The sequence below is a fragment of the Cnephaeus nilssonii genome (assembly GCF_951640355.1).
Source record: "Cnephaeus nilssonii genome assembly, chromosome: 18".
Taxonomy (NCBI): Eukaryota; Metazoa; Chordata; class Mammalia; order Chiroptera; family Vespertilionidae; genus Cnephaeus; species Cnephaeus nilssonii.
The window spans coordinates 55798260-55817159 of NC_137089.1; the positions used below are offsets into that span (position 1 = coordinate 55798260).

The 18900-nt window shown below is 46.8% G+C and overlaps 1 protein-coding gene across 3 annotated transcripts in view; it reads right to left on the bottom strand.

The window, feature by feature from the left end:
• PIP4P2 (phosphatidylinositol-4,5-bisphosphate 4-phosphatase 2) overlaps nt 1-18900 on the bottom strand; it is a 40301-nt gene that overhangs the window by 14983 nt on the left and 6418 nt on the right. For all 3 annotated transcript variants that reach the window (XR_013814905.1, XM_079795818.1, XM_079795817.1), the window contains exons 2-4: nt 7410-7558; nt 1295-1401; nt 151-274 (exon numbers count right to left, since the gene is read on the bottom strand). Coding sequence is in view for 2 of the 3 variants with exons in the window: in XM_079795818.1 (XP_079651944.1) it covers nt 151-274; nt 1295-1401; nt 7410-7558 (380 nt within the window). In the remaining variant the exon portion in view is untranslated. The remainder of the gene's footprint in view (nt 1-150; nt 275-1294; nt 1402-7409; nt 7559-18900) is intronic.

Here is an 18900-nt window from a genome sequence, read left to right on the forward strand (position 1 = left end):
ACCTCCGAGTGCCCGAGCTTCTTCAAAAGGCTCCACTGAAGTCTTCCGGTCCGTTTCCACTGGACAGACCACTGACATGAGCGGGGCCAGCCCCATGTGGTTATGATCAGCATTTAGAGGCGATGTCACTTAGGCGTGTCAGCCACTCACCAGGAAGGTGTTCCCACAGTGCCCACACGCCACCCGGGCACCTTCTGGCTGGGTTGGCACTGCAGGCTGAGCTGGGTGTTCTTCAGAAATGAGCATTACTGGGCCCAGGTTAATGATGCGCCTACTGTGGGAAGAGAAAGGAAACAGCTTCATTAGCTCACCAATGGGCTAGGAATACAGCATTGAAAATAGGTTCTATTAATAGTTAATAAATCCACTCTGGTGCCAAAATCACAGAGAAAAAAAACACTTGGGTACTATTTAACTGCCATTTGCAATTAAGTTAATAAACTTGGGAATGATTTAATTGCTGTTCTTCCAAGTTCAAATCAGAAAATAGTTATTATTCCCTACCTAGGAAGACAGCTGAGTGTGGCCAAACACTAAATACTGCACAGTGAAACACCTGCGTCTGCCAGGCGCCGGCCCCAGCCTCCCTCCGCTGCGGTCCCGCCCCGCCTGCCCGCGCAGCCTGGCTTCCCAGTGTCTGCTGAGTCGGACAGAAAGGAAAGCGGCGGCGCCTTCCCTTCCAGGGAGGGCTGCGAATGATGCACTGGTCCAACGGCAGAAACCATCGAAAGAACCAGTCCAGGTCCAGGCATTCTACCCCGGGCACATCCATGGTGGCATCTGTACAGCATGTGCCCTCAAAGGTCAGTGCAGCCCATGGCAGGCGCACAACGGCGGTTAGAACAAAACACTTCCACACGAAGATGAATTACATAAAAGGCAAATGAATTCGTTGTTTTTAAATATGTAAGTTTAACAACTGATTTATTACAGTGCATTAAGTATGTCAGGAAAACTTCTATTGCTCATTCAGGAATATTGTATCTTGCAAATGCCTGTGACCATTAATTTCAAACTATATCATTCCTTTCACAAAGAAAATAATCTAGGAATATTGTATCTTGCAAATGCCTGTGACCATTAATTTAATATCAGGAATATTGTATCTTGCAAGTGCCTGTGACCATTAATTTCAAACTATATCATTCCTTTCACAAAGAAAATAATCTAGGGCCTGTAATGACCATGAGGACAAAGACTTTGTTTAGAACAATGCCTGGCACATACGTGCCTTTAACAAATACTTGTTGAATGAATGAATGAATGAATGAATGAATGAATCTTCATCTCTTACCAGTTGGGTCTCGGGCAGCCTATTCGCCGAGATGTGTCCTTACAAATGAGGAGACAATTACAAGGGCATCTAACATATTTCTTCCCTGCCGGGGGATTTTTGATTGGCTAGATAAGGGAAGGAAATACAAACACAGCAAATTAACCAAAGTGCAGACTGACAAAGCTTGTTTGTGTATACAAAAGCATTAATTCTTTGAAAATGAAGGTTAGTAGTATCAAATTACAGTTTAAGGACAAGTGCATCCTAAATGCTTTCAAATAGTCTACTCTTGGCAAGCACTCCATGAAATTTGGAGGCTGTAGAGAGTTAATAACAAAGGAAATATTTCAAAATTAGTGTGTAAGGGTCTTTTAATATGAGAGGAATATTTAATGCACAATGAGAGTTGTTTCCCCTTAAAAGTTCACAAGACAAGGTCCTCTGTCTGGCAGGTGCAAACGTTCATGGGGCTCATGCCCTGTCCAGGGGAGGAACAGGCTTACCCAGAAACGTGGGCAAAGAGGAGTCGATGACAAATGTGAACTTTTCCTAAACTTTACTCACTAGGATAGCAGAAGTGATTAATTTTTAAAAAATATATTCTTATTGGTTTCAGAGAGGAAGGGAGAGGAAGAGAGAGAAACATCAATGACGAGAGAGAATCATGGATTGGCTGCCTCCTGCACACCCCCTACTGGGGATGGAGCCTGCAACCCGGGCAGGTGCCCTGACCAGGAATCGAACCATGACCTCCTGGTTCTTAGGTTGACGCTCAACCACTGAGCCATGCCAGCTAGGCTGAAGGATTAATTTTATGATACCTTTTAACTTACAATAGCTCTAATGCTAGCAATTCTTTTATTTTCTTTAATTGTATAATCAGTTTAAAAGCTTCAATACCAGCATGATGCACTGAGAGGAGCAGAATGTCACTCCTGGGCACAACACCCGGAAATGTGTGACCCGAATCGAACCACAGGGAACGTCAGAGAAACCAAATTCAGGCACGTCTCACAGAGTACCTGCCTGTACTCTTCAGAAAACGTCCCGGCAATAAAGGACAAAGCAACGCCAAATTTCAGATAAAGGGAGATTAAAGAAACATGATAACAAAGTGCAACATGTAATTCTATATTGACTTTTGGGTCGGATTTTTATTTTTAATGGAATAACTGGACAAACATGAATTAGGTCAAAAATTAGATAACAGTATATTAATTTCCTGCATCTGATAATTGCACTGTAATTGTGTAAGTGAATGTATTATTTCTATTATTATTATTTTTATATGTTTTTATTGACTAGAGAGTGAGAGGCCGCCTCCTGCACTCCCCTCACTGGGGATCAAGCCTGCAACGTGGGCATGTGCCCTGACCAGGAATAGAACCAGTGACCTCTTGACTCATGATGGGTCAGTGCTCAAACACTGAGCCACACCAGCCGGGCTGAGTGTCTTATTTTTAAAGAAATTCACACTAAAATGTTTAGTGGTAGTCAAGCATCATGACTGCAATTACTTAAAAATATTATGCAAAATGGTAATTTGTTTATTTAGAAAGAGACAGCTGATGTGACAAGATACTAATATGTGGGGACTGTGCATGAAGAAACCACAAGCACTCTCTGTGCCGCCTACTATTATTTTGATAATTTCTCTGTAAGTCTGCACCTCATTTTAAAAAGACTTCTAGCCCTGCCCAGTAGCTCAGTTGGTCGGTGTGCCATCCTGATGCGCCAAAGTTGTGGATTTCATCCCCGGTCAGGGCATGAACAAGAATCAGCTAATGAGTGTATGAATAAGTGGAACGACAAATTAATGTCTGTCTGTCTGTCTGTCTCTCTCTCTCTCTCTCTCTCTCTCTCAAATCAATAAAAGAGATTTTTAAAAACTAAGTAAATAATCTTGGTAGAAATATATAAAAGTTAGCAATAAAACACCTATAGTTTATTAAACATTATATAGAAAATCTGAATATTTAAAATTCACAAACATCCAGAATGTATTACTATACTACCTAAAATGTCAAGAAAACCAGACTATGAAGAAAACCTTAATTTTTGTATCTCCAAATTTTACCTGTAAGCAAATGTGTGCTTGGCAAATGACAAGGTTTGTTTTTGTATTTCATCCCCACCTCCCGTCCAGACCACGGTCCTCTCACCTCGGCCCAGGCCCGAGGGCTCCTTCTTACTGGGCAAGGGGGCCGTCAGAGCCCGCCGCCACTCCGCCCGGGCCACCGCCGCTCCGAGGCGGAGAGGACCTGCTGCCACTTAGCCCGGGAGGACAGGGCGGCCCGGGAGCGCAGCTGCTCCGGGCAGGGCGAGGCCTCCCGTCCCTGCGCCGCCTCGGCCGGCCGCTCCCCGCCAAGGCCAGCGAGCCCCCGCTTCTCGGTGCTTCTCCAGTTTCCCCTTCACTTGTCCTAGGCATCGCTGCTTCTTTCACCTTAAATGTCGTGTTCGCTAAAGCTGGCTAAAATGTATCCGCATTCACACACACACACACACACACCCTCCTCCTTCCCTTCCAGGCCCAGCTACCGAAATAGGAAGGGCTTGTGTCAGCCTTGTTCTGCGTTTGTGGTTGTTGTGAGGGTTGCTGTTCCACCTCCACAGGAACATCGGTTCCTCTCAGAGACGGCTGACCGAGGAGAACGAATCACCGGGAAACGCCGTTCTGTTGAGTCCTGGCCCATCCTATCTGTTCTTTTCTCTCTAGAATTTCTCCAGAGAAGCATCCAGTTGCCTAGCACCTCCTCAATTCACACATTTAAGATCAAATTACATGAACATTAGCAAGTCTTATGCAAAGCACTCCTCAAACACATTTTTTCCTACTTTTTCCCCCCGTTCCTTGTAATGTTACTGATTCCACACAAGGCAATCTGATTGGATACTATTCATTTTCTCTGGAATATTCACAATTATTTGCACTTCTTATGTAACAGGGTTAGTAATGATATAAAAACTTCAGCACAACATTCTTTATGTCCAGAAATAATTTATTACAGTCAAACCTCTTGCCGCTGTGTGAACGCCGCGTTCTCAGCAGCCAGGCTGAAGGCGGTGGCTAAAGGCACAGGGACTCGGAGATCCTGCATCAGCGGCCTAGCCTATTCTGTTGACTTCCAAGTGCAAGTGTAAAGTTTTAAAACTCCCCTTTTTCTACTTGTTTAAAAACAGAAGTTTTTATGGGTGGTGTGTTGTGTATTTAGTTTAATATGATTTCAAATCCATCTGCTTATGGTCTGAAGTTGTTTTAATGCCCTTGTTTATGACACAGACCAGAAAGGTTGTTTTTAGAAGTAAAGTTGTGTCAGGACGTCATCACCTCTGTGGGCCCAGCTGGGGGCGTGTCCGCAGGACCAGGGGGAGAAGCCACCATGGCCTGGGACCTGTAGGCTGACTCCTGAGGCTGTGAGGAGTGCTGGAGAGTCTTAGGCTCTACAGCAGCAGTTCTCAAGTTGGGGGTCATGACCCACAGGTTGAGAACTGCTAGCGGGGTCGCCTAAGACCATCGGAAAACACAGATATTTACATTATGATTCATAACAGTAGCAAAATTACAGTTATGAAGTAGCAACGAAAATAATTTTATGGTCGGGGGTCACCACAACATGAGGAACTGAATTAAAGGGTCATGGCATTAGAAAGGTTGAGAACTACTGAAGTAGAGGAATAGGAGGGGAAAACCACGAATACCAAATCCAAGGAGACCTTTGAGGCTGAGGATGTGTGTTAATTACTGCTTATGTCTAACAACTTGTATTGTTTGCCAACTCCACGAAGAGCACTAAGGAGGTGAATGCTAATGAAATTTACTACTAAGTGTTCAACTTAAACAACTAGGTGGCTTTATAGATGTCACCTCTCCTGTATAATAAAAGCCCAATATGCTCAGTGCCCGGTGACCGGTCGACTGTTCAACCAATCAAAGCATAGTATGCTAATGATATGCTAAGACCACTCATCCTCTCATTATGACATGCACTGACCACCAGGGGGCAGACATTCCAACCGGTAGGTTAGCTTGCTGCTGGGGTCTGGCCTATCGGGACTGAGCGAGATGGCCCCGTCATGCCCTGGAGCCCTCCCATGGCCCCTCCCCAGCTGGCCAACCTCCTGTGTCCCTCCCCGGCCAGCCAGCCCCAATTGGCCCCCATCAGGACTGGGTGAGATAGGACCAGACACGCCCTGGAGCCCTCCTGTGCTCTTCCCCAACCCCAATCGTGCACCAGTGGGGTCCATCGGCTTGGCCTGCACTCTCTCGCAATCCGGGACCCCTCAGGGGATGTCAGAGAGCTGGTTTTGTCCTGATCAATCCAGCAGGCCACTCCCCTTGGGAGGGGGCCAGACGCAGGACTCAGGGCTGGCAAGCACTGCTGCTGCGGCAGCGCAAGCCTCTCCCGATCGGGACTGATGGGGCGCGAGCCCGTGGCAGGTGCAGTGGGGCCGGATGAGCAGGAGCGGCAGGTAGGAGCTGCAGATGACGTTGGACTGTGGGTTTCAGCCCGATCCCGGCAGGCCACTCCGAGGGACCCCACCAATGCACTAATTTGTGCACTGGGCCTCTGGTCTATACAATAAAATTCTTCCAATGATGTCCTTTATAGAAAAAATTATTTATAATGGAAAAGTCACTTTGTAACTTAAGGCTTTATTTTATGACTTTTAATAAAACATATAAAGCCCAGCATCCATGCTTTATGGTTTTTAGAGATACAATATTCACTGGCTGACCTTTTTTAGACTTTTCTAAAGAGGGAAAAAAATACAAATAACACAAATTAATTTAATTTCAGACTTTAAGAGAGATTGACATTTTAAAAATAAAGCCTAACTATAAAAGCAGAAATATACTTAATCTAACTGGCATACACTACAAATTTATTACTTGAAACTGAAAATTTTAGTTAAAATTTAATTGCTCTTCCCAAAGTTCAGTAAAAGAAATTTGCCCTTCAAATTTTTTGGACATTTCACCAAATTAGTATCAAGCAAATGGAATAAAATACCAAGCAACTTATAAACAACTAGAGGCCCAGTGCACGAATTCATGCACAGCCGGGGAAGGGATGCAGGAGGTTGGCTGGCCGGCCTGCCCCCGATTCCGGGGGGGGGGGGCATGGGGGGGGCTGGCCAGGGGGAGGGGCAGTGGACAGTTTGGCTGTCTGGCCCCGCCCCATGGTCGAACTCCCAGTAGAGGGGACAATTTGCATATTAGCCTTTTATTATACAGGATTTGGCACAAATGTCAATAATAAATTCCTAATAAGAAAAGCCATACTGACATCCTACAAACATAAAATAGGTTTAAGTAATTCTCCACATAAGTACAAAGTCCACATTTGAGGTGAACTTCAGTATATTTTTGTTTTAGTGAAAATGAAAATGGATTTCACTGTGATGTGAATAGACATCGAAGATAATTACAAATAACTGTCTATGGCAGTGATGGGCAACCTTTTGAGCTTGGTGTGTCAAACTTCGCCAAAAAACTGAGCATAACTCGGGTAGTGTGTCACTTTGAGGAAAAAACTAACTCCAAGACTCAAGTCACAAATGTTTCATCCTCAGGAGCAGCAAATGTTTCATCCTCGGCATGCGGCCGCGTGTCATCAGAAATGGCTACGCGTGTCAGTGCTGACACGCGTGTCACAGGTTCGCCATCACTGGTCTATGGTGTCTTGTTTTAGAAAGTAAAGAGCCAAATGGCATCATATTTAAACTCGCTGTGACATTTTCCCATGAAGTGAGCTGCAAACACCAGGAGGATCCTTGTATGCTCAAGAGCAGGCGTCCTCAAACCACGGCCCGCGGGCCACATGCGGGTGTTTTTGCCGTTTTGTGTTTTTATTTCAAAATAAGGTATGTGCAGTGTGCATAGGAATTTGTTCCTAGTTTTTTTTAAACTATAGTCCGGCCCTCCAACGTCTGAGGGACAGTGAACCGGCCCCGTTTAAAAGTCTGAGGACCCTGCTCCAGAGGCATGGACAGCTGAGGGAAGAAAGCGGATGAAGAGATGCGCCACCCTGTGTCCGGCGGCACCCCTCCTAGGTCACACCGTGGAAGTCCTTCCTGGAGGGAGAAGATGTCAGGTAACAATCGATGCTTTTACTGTGGAAACTCCACTTACTGTAGCCTCATTGCAGACCGTGCACTTCACCACGTGCTGGTGGAGCTTGCCGTCCAGGCTGATCAGCGACTGGCACACGCGACAGTTTATCACTGGGATGCCCCCGGCGTCGGGGATGGCGATGGCGGTATATGGAGGGGGCGGCTCCGCTGAAAAGACAGCAGTCACACATGTTGGGTGTGAGCACAGGAAACATCAGAAAGGTGCCCTTTTCTTTTAGTAACATGCGTAAAACTAGTCAGGCCACCATCGTTTCAGAGCAGAAACACACATGGGACTGATAAAATTCAACTCACCTTGCCAGCTCTACCCCAATGACCCAGTTCCTGTTTACAAAACTATACCCCAAATATCAACTGCCTTCCTATGTGCAAACCCAGAGGGCTTGTCTTAGAAAGTGGTGATTTATGCCCAAAGTAAAAACCTTACATTAACGATCTGACTACCAAGGAGCAGAAATAGTGAAGGAAAGCAAAGTTTTTGCATAGCTTATAAACACACATCTACGTCGTGTAGCTGTATTCTGAGTTTATACAGAAGCGATAGAATAACTGCTGCTATGACAAGCAGAATAGAGTTTGGTGTCAATCAAAGAAAGACAAAATGAACCTAGGAAACATAAACTTATCCACATGGACCAAAGCTAATTGGGGTGTTTATTTTTCAGACAAAAAATAAACTGAAATGTTTGTCTCAAATTTTTATTTAACATTAAAAATTAAGTATTTCACTGAAGTATGGGTTAAAAAGTATGGCTGGGATCTAGTTTAAATACTCCAAGAAAAAAAAAAGAAGAATTAGATGAAACAAGAGTAGCAAAATTTTAATAATTGATAAATATAATGAGATAGGCCGTTTTGTTTTTATTGCTTTTGTGTGTGTGTGAAAATTCCCAGAATCAGAGATGCACACACTGTTTGTAATAGTCCTCAGGCTGGCTGAGCGGGTGAGGACGGAGGCCCAGTTTCAGGACCATGTTTATCTACCAGAAGCGCATACTTGTCCAAATGTCTGACAAGCGCGATCTGGGCTGCTCCTCCGCGAGGACCCCTCACCTCCCCTCCCCTCCCCCCACAGGCTTCTCAACTGCAGGCAGAGGAGAAGCTCCCACTGGGCAGCATTGTCTTAGAGCCAGAAAGGCCTTCACATGACTGAAGTCCCACAAAAAAACTGATGTTTGCAAGGGCTCCAAAACACAATCACAATAGCTAACCGTGAAAAGAGCTACTTCTGAAATAGAGATTTTCTATCCACTGGATTGGATTCTGAGCTCTGTGACACTTAAAAATGAGTTAGAGCAGAGTACATTATGGTATGTTTAAAATTCACATATTAAAAAAAAATTCACATACTACCACTTGCAGTTTATCATGTACATTTTTTCATTCTTGCAAAGGATTAGCAACAAGTGTTATTCATTCAAATGACCCATTAGAAGCTGCACATCTGTGGCAGCCATGGCTCTGAACTGGCCACTGTGGAGCGACAATGCCCAGCACAACCCGGAAGAAGCTACAGATGTCTTAAATTTACAAATAGCTTTACATCCTGGGAAGAATTTGAGGGTGATGCAGAGTGACCTGCATTGTATTAAACCAAGAAGTTAAAGGAACAGAGTCACACAGAGTTAGCCTTGCAAGTAGCAGAGAAGTTGATCAGGTCTCAATAAAGTTGTTGTCCTGGCAAAAGGACACACACCTCAGGGGACAATCGAGACGCACAGCCTGGTGAGTGACAATAAATGTCATCAGAAATTATGAGCGATAGCATTACCAGTGAATGCGAGCTTCCTCTCTTGCCTTTCCCTTATGACACAGGCCTATAACGCAGGCCTCGATCTTACATAGTAGGATAGAAAATAAATGTAAAGACAGGAAAATATTACAAAGAGAACAAGTGCAGTGGAGTTGAGGGAAGGAGGCCATAATCACAATCACACAAAAGGACACAGAACTCGGGCGAGATCTGGGCTCAAATAGAAAGTCTCAGGGTGACCTGACAAAATATTTGCACCAGAGCCAGCGAAATCCTGTGAATTTTCTCTCTAAAACTTGCACTACATAATTTCTCTTTTTTATTTTTATTTAACTTTTCATAATGTCTAATCTTTTTTAAAAAGCCTTCAATGACAAAAATATGCCCAAATCTACTATTTCAGAAACTTGGGAAGCAGAGGGAGAGAGAACAATACCCAGTGAAGATTATAAATCTAACATGGAGAGGTTATAAGTTCCGTGAGGCTTGCTTGGACTGATTTACAAGCTCTTCCATGGTGTCTGGTCTCTGAGAGACGCTCACTAAATATCTGTTATCTGGAAGGAGGAATGAAAGAGTAAATGAGTGAGTCACTGATGTTTATGAGACACATGCATTTCTCCCGGGAAAGCACATTCTGCCTATGGCTGCCCGCTCCTCACAGAGCAGCGGGTCCTGCAGGGGAGGCAGCGTGACTGGAAGGGCTCTTTCCCACCTGGAAGGGCGCCGCCCGCCAGCACGAGGGAGGGGGTCTCTGGGCCCCAGAATGGAATCCAGTCGGGAGAGCAATAGAGTGACAGAAGTCACTGCCTGATTGCGCCAATAAACACTGTTCTCCACCCAATCACTTTAATGTTCTGTCCACTATTTCAGCCCTAAGCTGATGTGGACATATCTCATGCACTTTTATCCCAGGAAACCTTCACTATCTATATAGGCAATCCTTGGTTTACGTCCGTACCTATGGAGTGATGTAACGCGATTTTCGCTGTAAGTCAGAACCCACTTACATAAGCACCTATGTCACTCACGTGGAGCAGACACAGCAGTAATGAAGTGAAACAGTAAAAAAAAAAAAATTAAGAGGAGAAACCAAGATGGTGGCATAGGTAAACACCTAAACTGCTGCCTCGCACAACAATTTCAAAACTACAACTAAAATACAAAATAGACATCATCCAGAACCACAGGAAAGCTGGCTGAGTGGAAATTCTACAACTAGAAGGAAAGAGAAAAGCACACTGAGACTCAGAGAAGCTGCGGAAGGCAGAGGTACTGAGACGCACGTGCGCGGAGAGTGGGCGAGTACGTGGCTGCCTTTCTCAAGCAGGAGGGAGACAAAAGCTCCCGACTGCACTGAACTTCAGTTCCGGGCGAGACTCTGGGTACCCAGACTCATTCGGGGAGAAACTGGACTGTCTGGCAGCGGGCAAAACCCGAGGGCGGCTTTCTCTCAGAGGTGCTTGCAGCGATTACCGTGGGACATTCAGACTAAGGGTCCTCTTAGGGCAGGGCTGACGAGGAAACCAGTGCTGCCTGTTCCACCCTGAGACTCCACCCCATCCAACTTGAGCACAGAGGCTTTTGCAAATCTTGTCTCATAAGGGTGTCTCCAGCACAGAAGTTCTCCCAGCGTAGACACAGCTGATCCTCACAGCCAATTGGCCTGGAGGTCAATTCCTCCCAGTGATCTAGGGTTAACTACAACAAGACTGTGCACACAGTCCACAAAGGGGTGCACCAAGTGTGTCCACCTCAGGTAACTGGGGAGGCTGAGCCACTGGGCTCTATAGGACACCTAGCACACAAAGCCACTCTATCAACTCAGGGAAGCAGCCAAAATGTGGAGACAAAGAAACAGATCACAAACGAAAGAAATGAAGGAAAGCAAATGACTGACTATAGAATTCAAAACCACGGTTATAAGGTTTTTCAAGAATTTTCTAGAAAAGGCCAATAAATTTAGCGAGACCCTCAAGGTTATGAAAAAAGACCAACTAGAAATTAAACATACACTGACTGAAATAAAAAATATTATACAGAGATCCAACAGCAGACCAGAGGAATGCAAGAATCAAGTCAAAGATTTGAAATACAAAGAAGCAAAAAACACTCAACAGGAAAAGAAAAAAGAAAAAAGAATCCAAAAATATGAAGATAGTGTAAGGAGCCTCTGGGACAACTTCAAGCGTACAAACATCTGAATTATGAGGGTGCCAGAAGAAGAAAGAGAGCAAGATACTGAAAACCTATTTGAAGAAATAATGACCGAAAACTTCCCCCACCTGGTGAAAGAAATAGACTTACAAGTCCAGGAAGCACAGAGAACCCCAAACAAAAGGAATCCAAAGAGGACCACACCAAGACACATCATAATTAAAATGCCAAGAGCAAAAGACAAAGAAAGAATATTAAAAACAAGAGAAAAACAGTTAGTTACCTACAAGATTGTCAGCTGATTTCTCAACAGAAACTATGCAGGCCAGCCAGGAGTGGCAAGAAATAGTCAAAGTGATGAATAGCAAGAACCTATAACCAAGATTACTCTACCCAGCAAAGCTATCATTCAGAATTGAAGGTCAGACAAAGAGCTTCACAGATAAGAAAAAGCTAAAGGAGTTCATCACCACCAAACCAGTATTATATGAAATGCTAAAAGGTATTCTTTAAGAAGAGGAAGAAGAAGAAAAAGGTAAATATAAAAATTATGAACAACAAATACATATCTATTAACAAGTGAACCTAAAAATCAAGTGAATAAAAAATCTGATTAACAGAATAAACTGGTGAATATAATAGAATCAGGGGCATGGAAAGGGAGTGGACTGACAATTCTTGGGGGGAAAGGGGTGTGGGGGGTCGGGGAAGAGACTGGACAAAAATCATACACCTATGGATGAGGACAGTGGTGGAGAGGTAAGGGCTGAGGGTGGGGTGGGAACTGGGTGGAAGGGAGCTATGGGGGAAAAAGAGGAACAATTGTAATAATCTGAACAATAAATATTTATTAAATAAAAAAAATTAAAAGAAAGATAACAATTCCTGACCTTTACTTGTGGTAAATAAATAATAAAAAACATAAAGCACATATGTACATACAAGGAAATGATGGAACTTTTTTTTTATATAAACACTGTAAATGGGAGATGGCGAAGTAACAATGAAACGAAGTAAATCGAGTCTGACGTAACCTGTGGACTGCCTGTATTTATGCTGGCTCTTCAACATCCTGCAAGGGGTCCCAGATTGTAAAAGAGTGTAGGCCAGGCCGATGGACCCCACCAGTGCACGAATTCATGCATCAAGCCTCTAGTAACTCTATATCCTATCTAATAAAAGAGTAATATGCAAGTTAACCATCACTCTGCTATACCCACAAGCCACGCTCACCAGCCACTCCCACCAGCCTATCAGAGCGAGTATGCAAATTAACCCAAACCAAGATGGCTGCAGCCACAGAGAGCAGGAGGGAGGCTTGGGTTTCCCTGGCAATGGAGGAAGCCAAGCTTTCCACATACCCTGGCGGGCTCAGGCCTCCACTCAAGGGTACAAAGTTTCAATTATAGAAGGTAAATAAATTCCAACAGAAATGGCGGCAGCCACGGCGCTGGAAGAGCAGGAGGCTAGGGTTGCCCCAGGCAATGGAGGAAGCAAAGCTTCTGCAGCCCTGGCCGGCCCAGGCCTCTGCTCCAGGCTACAAAATTTCAATTATAGAAGATACATACATTCCAACAGAAATGGCTGCTGCCATGGAGTGAGCAGGAGGCTTGGCTCCGCTCCAGGCTACAAAGTTTCAATTGTAGAAGATAAATAAATTCCAGATACTAGGGCCTCCGCTTGGGTCGCCAGGGGGCGTGGCCTGCCTGCAAACCACCTCAGGCCCCTTGCCCAGGCTGCCCCACGCCCCAAGGGAACCCCCACCCTGATCCGGGACACCCTTCAGGGCAAACCAGCTGGCCCCCACCCCTGTACCAGGCCTCTATCCTATCTAATAAAAGAGTAATATGCAGATTGACCATCACTCCAACACACAATATGGCTGCCCCCATGTGGTCAAAGATCCTTCCCCCATGTGGACACAAGATGGCCACCACAAGATGGCCAGCAGGTGAAGGACAGTTGGGAGGGACCAGGCCTGCAAGGGAGGGCAGTTGGGGGCAATCAAGGCCAGCAGGGAAGGGCAGTTGGGAAGGACCAGGCCTGCAAGGGAGGGCAGTTGGGGGCAATCAATCTTTCAAGGGAGGGCAGTTAGGGGTGACCAGGCCGGCAGAGGAGGGCAGTTGGAGGTGATCAACCCTGCAGGAGAGGGCAGTTAGGGGTGACCAGGCTGGCAGAGGAGGGAAGTTGGGGGCAAACATGCTGGCAGGGGAGCAGTTAGACATCAATCAGGCTGGCAGGGGAGTGGTTGGGGGTGATCAGGCTGGTAGGCAGAAGCAGTTAGGGGCAATCAGGAAGGCAGGCAGGCGAGCAGTTGGGAGCCAGCAGTCCTGGATTGTGAGAGGGATGTCCGAATGCCCGTTTAGGCCTGATCCCACCGGGATCTTGTCTAAACGGGCAGTCAGACATCCCTCGAGGGGTCCCAGATTGGAGAGGGTGCAGGCTGGGCTGAGGGACACCCCCCCCCCCCGTGCATGAATTTCGTGCACCGGGCCTCTAGTTCTCTTATAATGGCCCTGTAATTCCAGAAGTGTATTCCACAGTTAGTAAACCTACAATAATTAGCAACTCAGATTGTTCATTTGATCTCCTTCACATTCAAATGGTCAGCAGTTCATCACCATACCTAATTTAAATCTCTGCCCTGTATAAAGAGTGTACTGTGATCTTAGAACCAGGGGTAAGTAGGTATTAAGAGTCACAAAAATTATGCATTTTGAAAGTCTTGTTACTTAAACAATAGTCATTTTCTTTATGGGTTTTGCCTATCTGAGGAGCATTTTTCCTACATGTGAGCAGTCCTCCATCCTGACGAACTCTCTCAAATTTTTAGAATTGTATAATGTTAGAAATTCAAGCATCTTAGGAATTGTACAGTCTAATTTCTTTATATTAGGGAAAAGCGAGGCCCAGAGGTTTTGACTTTTGAATAGTGTTACAAGCACTTCAGCAAAGCCAAGAGCTGACTGCTCTCCCAGAGGCCGCTCCAGTCACAGCTTCCTCCCTTCATGAATAATTACTTACTGAGGGAGAGACAGCCGGAGTGGTGAGGCTTCTGTTAGAACACGTAGACAAGAATCACATTTGAGTTCAAGGGGATTAGGAGAAGGAAAAGAGAAGCAGGGAAAATAAAAACTAGAAGAGAGTATGAAAACACAATCTGTTCACAATAATAAAAATCTCTATAGAAAATCTGAGACTTGTGAGAAAGGCAGGATGGAAGAATATGGATGACAAGGTATATGTAATGTTCTTCAAAACACTCCAAGGACCATTATAATTCTGTAAATGCACAAGTGGTCAAATTACATTTTCCCATCGCAAACACCAAACATCAAATTTATCTATTTGACGGCAAACAGCCCCTCTGTCCTACAGATCCATCCTGGTGTGTGACCCACACTTCACACTGTCTGGGCTAAGTCCCCAGCCCTGGAAAGGCTGACGCTGTCTGTTGGACACTCTGAATGGTATCATCTCAGTCCTCCCTTTACAAGTGTCTTCAGTGGAAATGTTCTCCAGTTAATTCACTTATTCACTATTACACGCTTTTTTAAAAATGGTATTGAATTTATATTTACATTTTATAACACATCAGCTGTGCATGTATCCAAAGTCAAGTCTCCTTCACTCCACCCTCTCCTACCTCCCCCACCCCTTTCCCTCCATACTGTTCTCTGTGTCGATGCATTTTTTTCTTTTTGGTGAATCCCTTCACCTTTTTCATGCAGCCCCACACAACACCCCTCCCGCCCGACAGCTGTCAGTCTGTTTCGTATCTATGAGTCTGTTTATATTTTGTTCATTAGGTTATACATGTAAGTGAAATCATATGGCATTTGTCTTTCCCTGATTGGCTTATTTCACTTAGCATAATACTCTCCAGGCCCACCCATCCATGCTGTCTCGAAAGGTAAGATTTCCTCCTTTTTTATGGCCAAGAAGTAGTCCACTGTATAAAGACTCTATATAGCTAGCCTGTGCTGAAACAGAAAAATGACGTCAGGTAACATGAGAGGATTTGGGGCTGCGATGGTTACAGGACGGTCAAGGGGAGGGTCAGGAGCAGCCTGCGGGGAAAGCCCTGCTCTCTCCTCCTGGGCTGTTTGCGGAGAGGGCGGCTGGGCGAGTGACAGAGAAAGGGAAGCCCACCTTTTGTTCTCTCCTCCCTGAATCCAAAGAAACAAAACTATTCCAGGAGACCCGTGGCTTCCTCCAGAGCCAGGACCCCCTCCGAAGGGCCGTCCGGCTGCAGCCAGCTCGGAGGGGAATGTGCTGGCGATGAGGCTGCTGAGGCTCAGGTCCGAGCCCCGCTCCTCGGCTTCGTCCTCTGTCCTCCGTGGCTGGAGCTCTGCAGACCCCGCGTGGCTCTGCCCGCCTGGTCCCCGGGGGTCAGCGGGGCCGGGGGTCAGGGGGTCAGGGGGTCACGGAGCCCGGGGAGGCTGGTGTCGGGCTCCTCCTCTAAGTGACACTAACAGCTCCAGCCCAGCCTGTTCTGTCCGCCCGCGGGGCAGCTGGTTCCTGCTTCTGAACCCGTCTCAGGGCACACAGGAACTAATTACTAAACCCTCTAGCACACCAAAAAATGTATTTTTTGCCAATCTGACCGAAAAAACAGGTATATTTTATTCATTCTCACAAGATGGCTATTTGTTGGCTGTTGTCATTTATTTGACAATCTGAGGGAAAAGAGGTCAGTGCCCCTGACTAGTCTTAAAAACTCACGTGGCACGCGGGTTGGAAATCACTGCCTTAGAGCCATATTTTTACCTTTTAGTTACCTAAGTAATAACTTTCTACCATTACTTCTATTATATTTTACTGCGTGGTTTCTACCTCCAGGTCTTCACTTATGTAACTCGCACCCAGGAAGTGACCCTGGGCAGGGCTGGAGGGCTCGGGTGGTGACGATGGCACAAGCGGAGCTTCCCCCAGGCGGAATGGGCCGCCCCACAGCAGGGCCAGCCCTGCACGGACTGTGGCCTGGGTGGCCTCACGTCCACTGGAGCCTTGACAGAAAGAAAACGAGAAGCTCTCCGCTCAAGGCCTCCTCAGACAGCCAGAGACCTTCTGTCACAGCCCAAACCACCACTTATTTCTCAGGGCTTCTATTGCTGGAAACGAGACACACATCTCATTGTGTGGATCTCAGAATTATGAAGCACCACCAGAGCAGAGAGCGCTCCCCTCGCCCGCGGAGCCTGGCTTCTGAGGAGGGCGTTGGTCCTGTGTCTGAGGAGACGCCTCCCTCCGGGGCTCTGCCTGGCCGCCCCCAGCCGCTCAGTGCCCAGGGCGGCCTTCTCGCTGAGCCCCTTCCTCCCACCCCTGTCCCCTCCACACCCGCAGCCAGGACCTGGTGTCCAATTGCCCGGCAGGTCAAGTACCGGTGTGACTCGGGGTGAAGGAAGCTTTGATAAAATACGCAGCCGGAGCCCTGCAGCCTGGGAGAGGAGTGGGGGGAGGACCTCACGTGGGGGCCGGTGGCCACGGCCTCCTCAGCCCCAGGGGCCTTCTGTGCCGCCAGCTCAGCAGGTTCAGTGAGCCTGAGGGGGCGGGGAAGGGTCAGAAAAGACAGACAGAGAGGAAAGCTGGGTCTCGGGGGGACGCTGCCCTCTCTCCTGGAGAGACAGCGCCACGGACCACAAGCCGTGTCCTTATTTTATAGCAGATGCCGCGAGGCACAGGAAGAACGTTTACAACGTTCTCGTGGGTTTCGATCCTACTCAGTTACATGCACCTGAACTCGATCAAGCCCACGTCACTCAGGCACGTGGGGCCACGCGTTCGGACCACAGGTTCACGCTTAAACTCCAGCTTTTGGCTACAATGGTGCTGGGAGGCTCTGCCCTCCACGCTGGACTTGCACGTGGCCGTGAGAGGACTGTGCCCGCTCATCAGTCCGAGGCTCGGACCTGCCCAAACTCTGGCCGCGCCCCGCAGCCTCACACTGGGCTGGGCCCAAGGCAGCAGCGGGGCGAGGCCAGACGGGCGGGCGCACTCGGTGTGGTCTGCGGCCGCCGGGCTGATCAGTGTCCCTGGAGGTGACGGCTCGGCCTCACGTTGATCGCGCTGAGATGCCCGAGCGCCCCGAGCAGGAGGCAGAAGCAGCAGCCAAAGGCTCAGAGGCGGGGGGACGCTGCCCTCTCTCCTGGAGAGACAGCGCCACGGACCACAAGCCGTGTCCTTATTTTATAGCAGATGCCGCGAGGCACAGGAAGAACGTTTACAACGTTCTCGTGGGTTTCGAGAACGCCCCCCGGTGAGCTCCGACTGCGCTCCCGGCTGCCTCTGCCTCTGCCCCCACCCCCCTCCGCTGTTCCCACCCCCCCCCCCCCGCATCCCTCCCACCTCCTGCCCCACCCTCCCCGCCTCCGCCTCTGAGAGCTGGCGCCAGCAACAGAGACGCCAGAGGTGGGGGGGAGCGGGGGCTGTGGGAAATGGTGGATGGGAGAACACTGACCCACAAGGACAGGGGCAGCAGCTAGCTGAAGTAAGTCTAGGCTTGAAAAGGGTGTCACTTGTTAGATGCAATTTAAAAAACCCAGGTCCTTAATATTTGACAAAGGAGGCATGAACACACAATGGAGTCTTCAATAAATGGTGTTGGGAAAATTGGACACACACATGCAAAAAATGAAACTAGATCACCAACTTACACCATACACAAAAATAAACTCAAAATGATACAGGACTTAAACATAAGACGGGAAACCATAAAAATACTAGAGGAATCCACAGGCAGCAAAATCTCAGACATATGCCAAACTTCTTCACTGACACTGCCCCTAGGGCAATGGAAGCTAAAGAGAAAATTAACAAATGGGACTACATCAAAATAAAAAGCTTTTTTACAGCAAGAGCAACCATCAACAAAACAGCAAGAAATCCCACTGTATGGGAGAACATATTTGCAAATGTTATCACTGATAAAGGTTTAATCTCCAACATCTACAGGAAACTCATACAACTTAATAAAAGGAAGATAAATGATCCAATAAAAAAGGGGCAACGGACCTAAATAGAATCTTTTGGAAAGAAGACAGAAGGAAGGCCAAGAGACACATGAAAACATGCTCAAAGTCACTAATTATCCGAGAGATGCAAATCAAAACGACAATGCGGTACCATCTCACACCTGTCAGAATGGCTATCATCAACAAATCAACAAACGACAAGTGTTGGCAAGGATGCGGAGAAAAAGGAACCCTCGTGCACTGCTGGTGGGAATGCAGACTGGTGCAGCCACTGTGGAGAACAGTATGGAGTTTCCTCAAAAAACTGAAAATGGAACTGCCATTTGACCCAGCGATCCCACTTCTATGAATATATCCCAAGAAACTAGAAACACCAATCAGAAAGGATATATGCACCCCTATGTTCATAGCAGCACAATTCACCATAGCTAAGATTTGGAAACAGCCTAGGTGCCCGTCAGCAGATGAGTGGATCAGAAAACTGTGGTACATCTACACAATGGAATACTATGCTGCCATAAAAAAGAAGGAATTCTTACCATTTGCAGCAACCTGGATGGACTGGAGAACATTATGCTAAGTGAAATAAGCCAGTCAATGAAAGA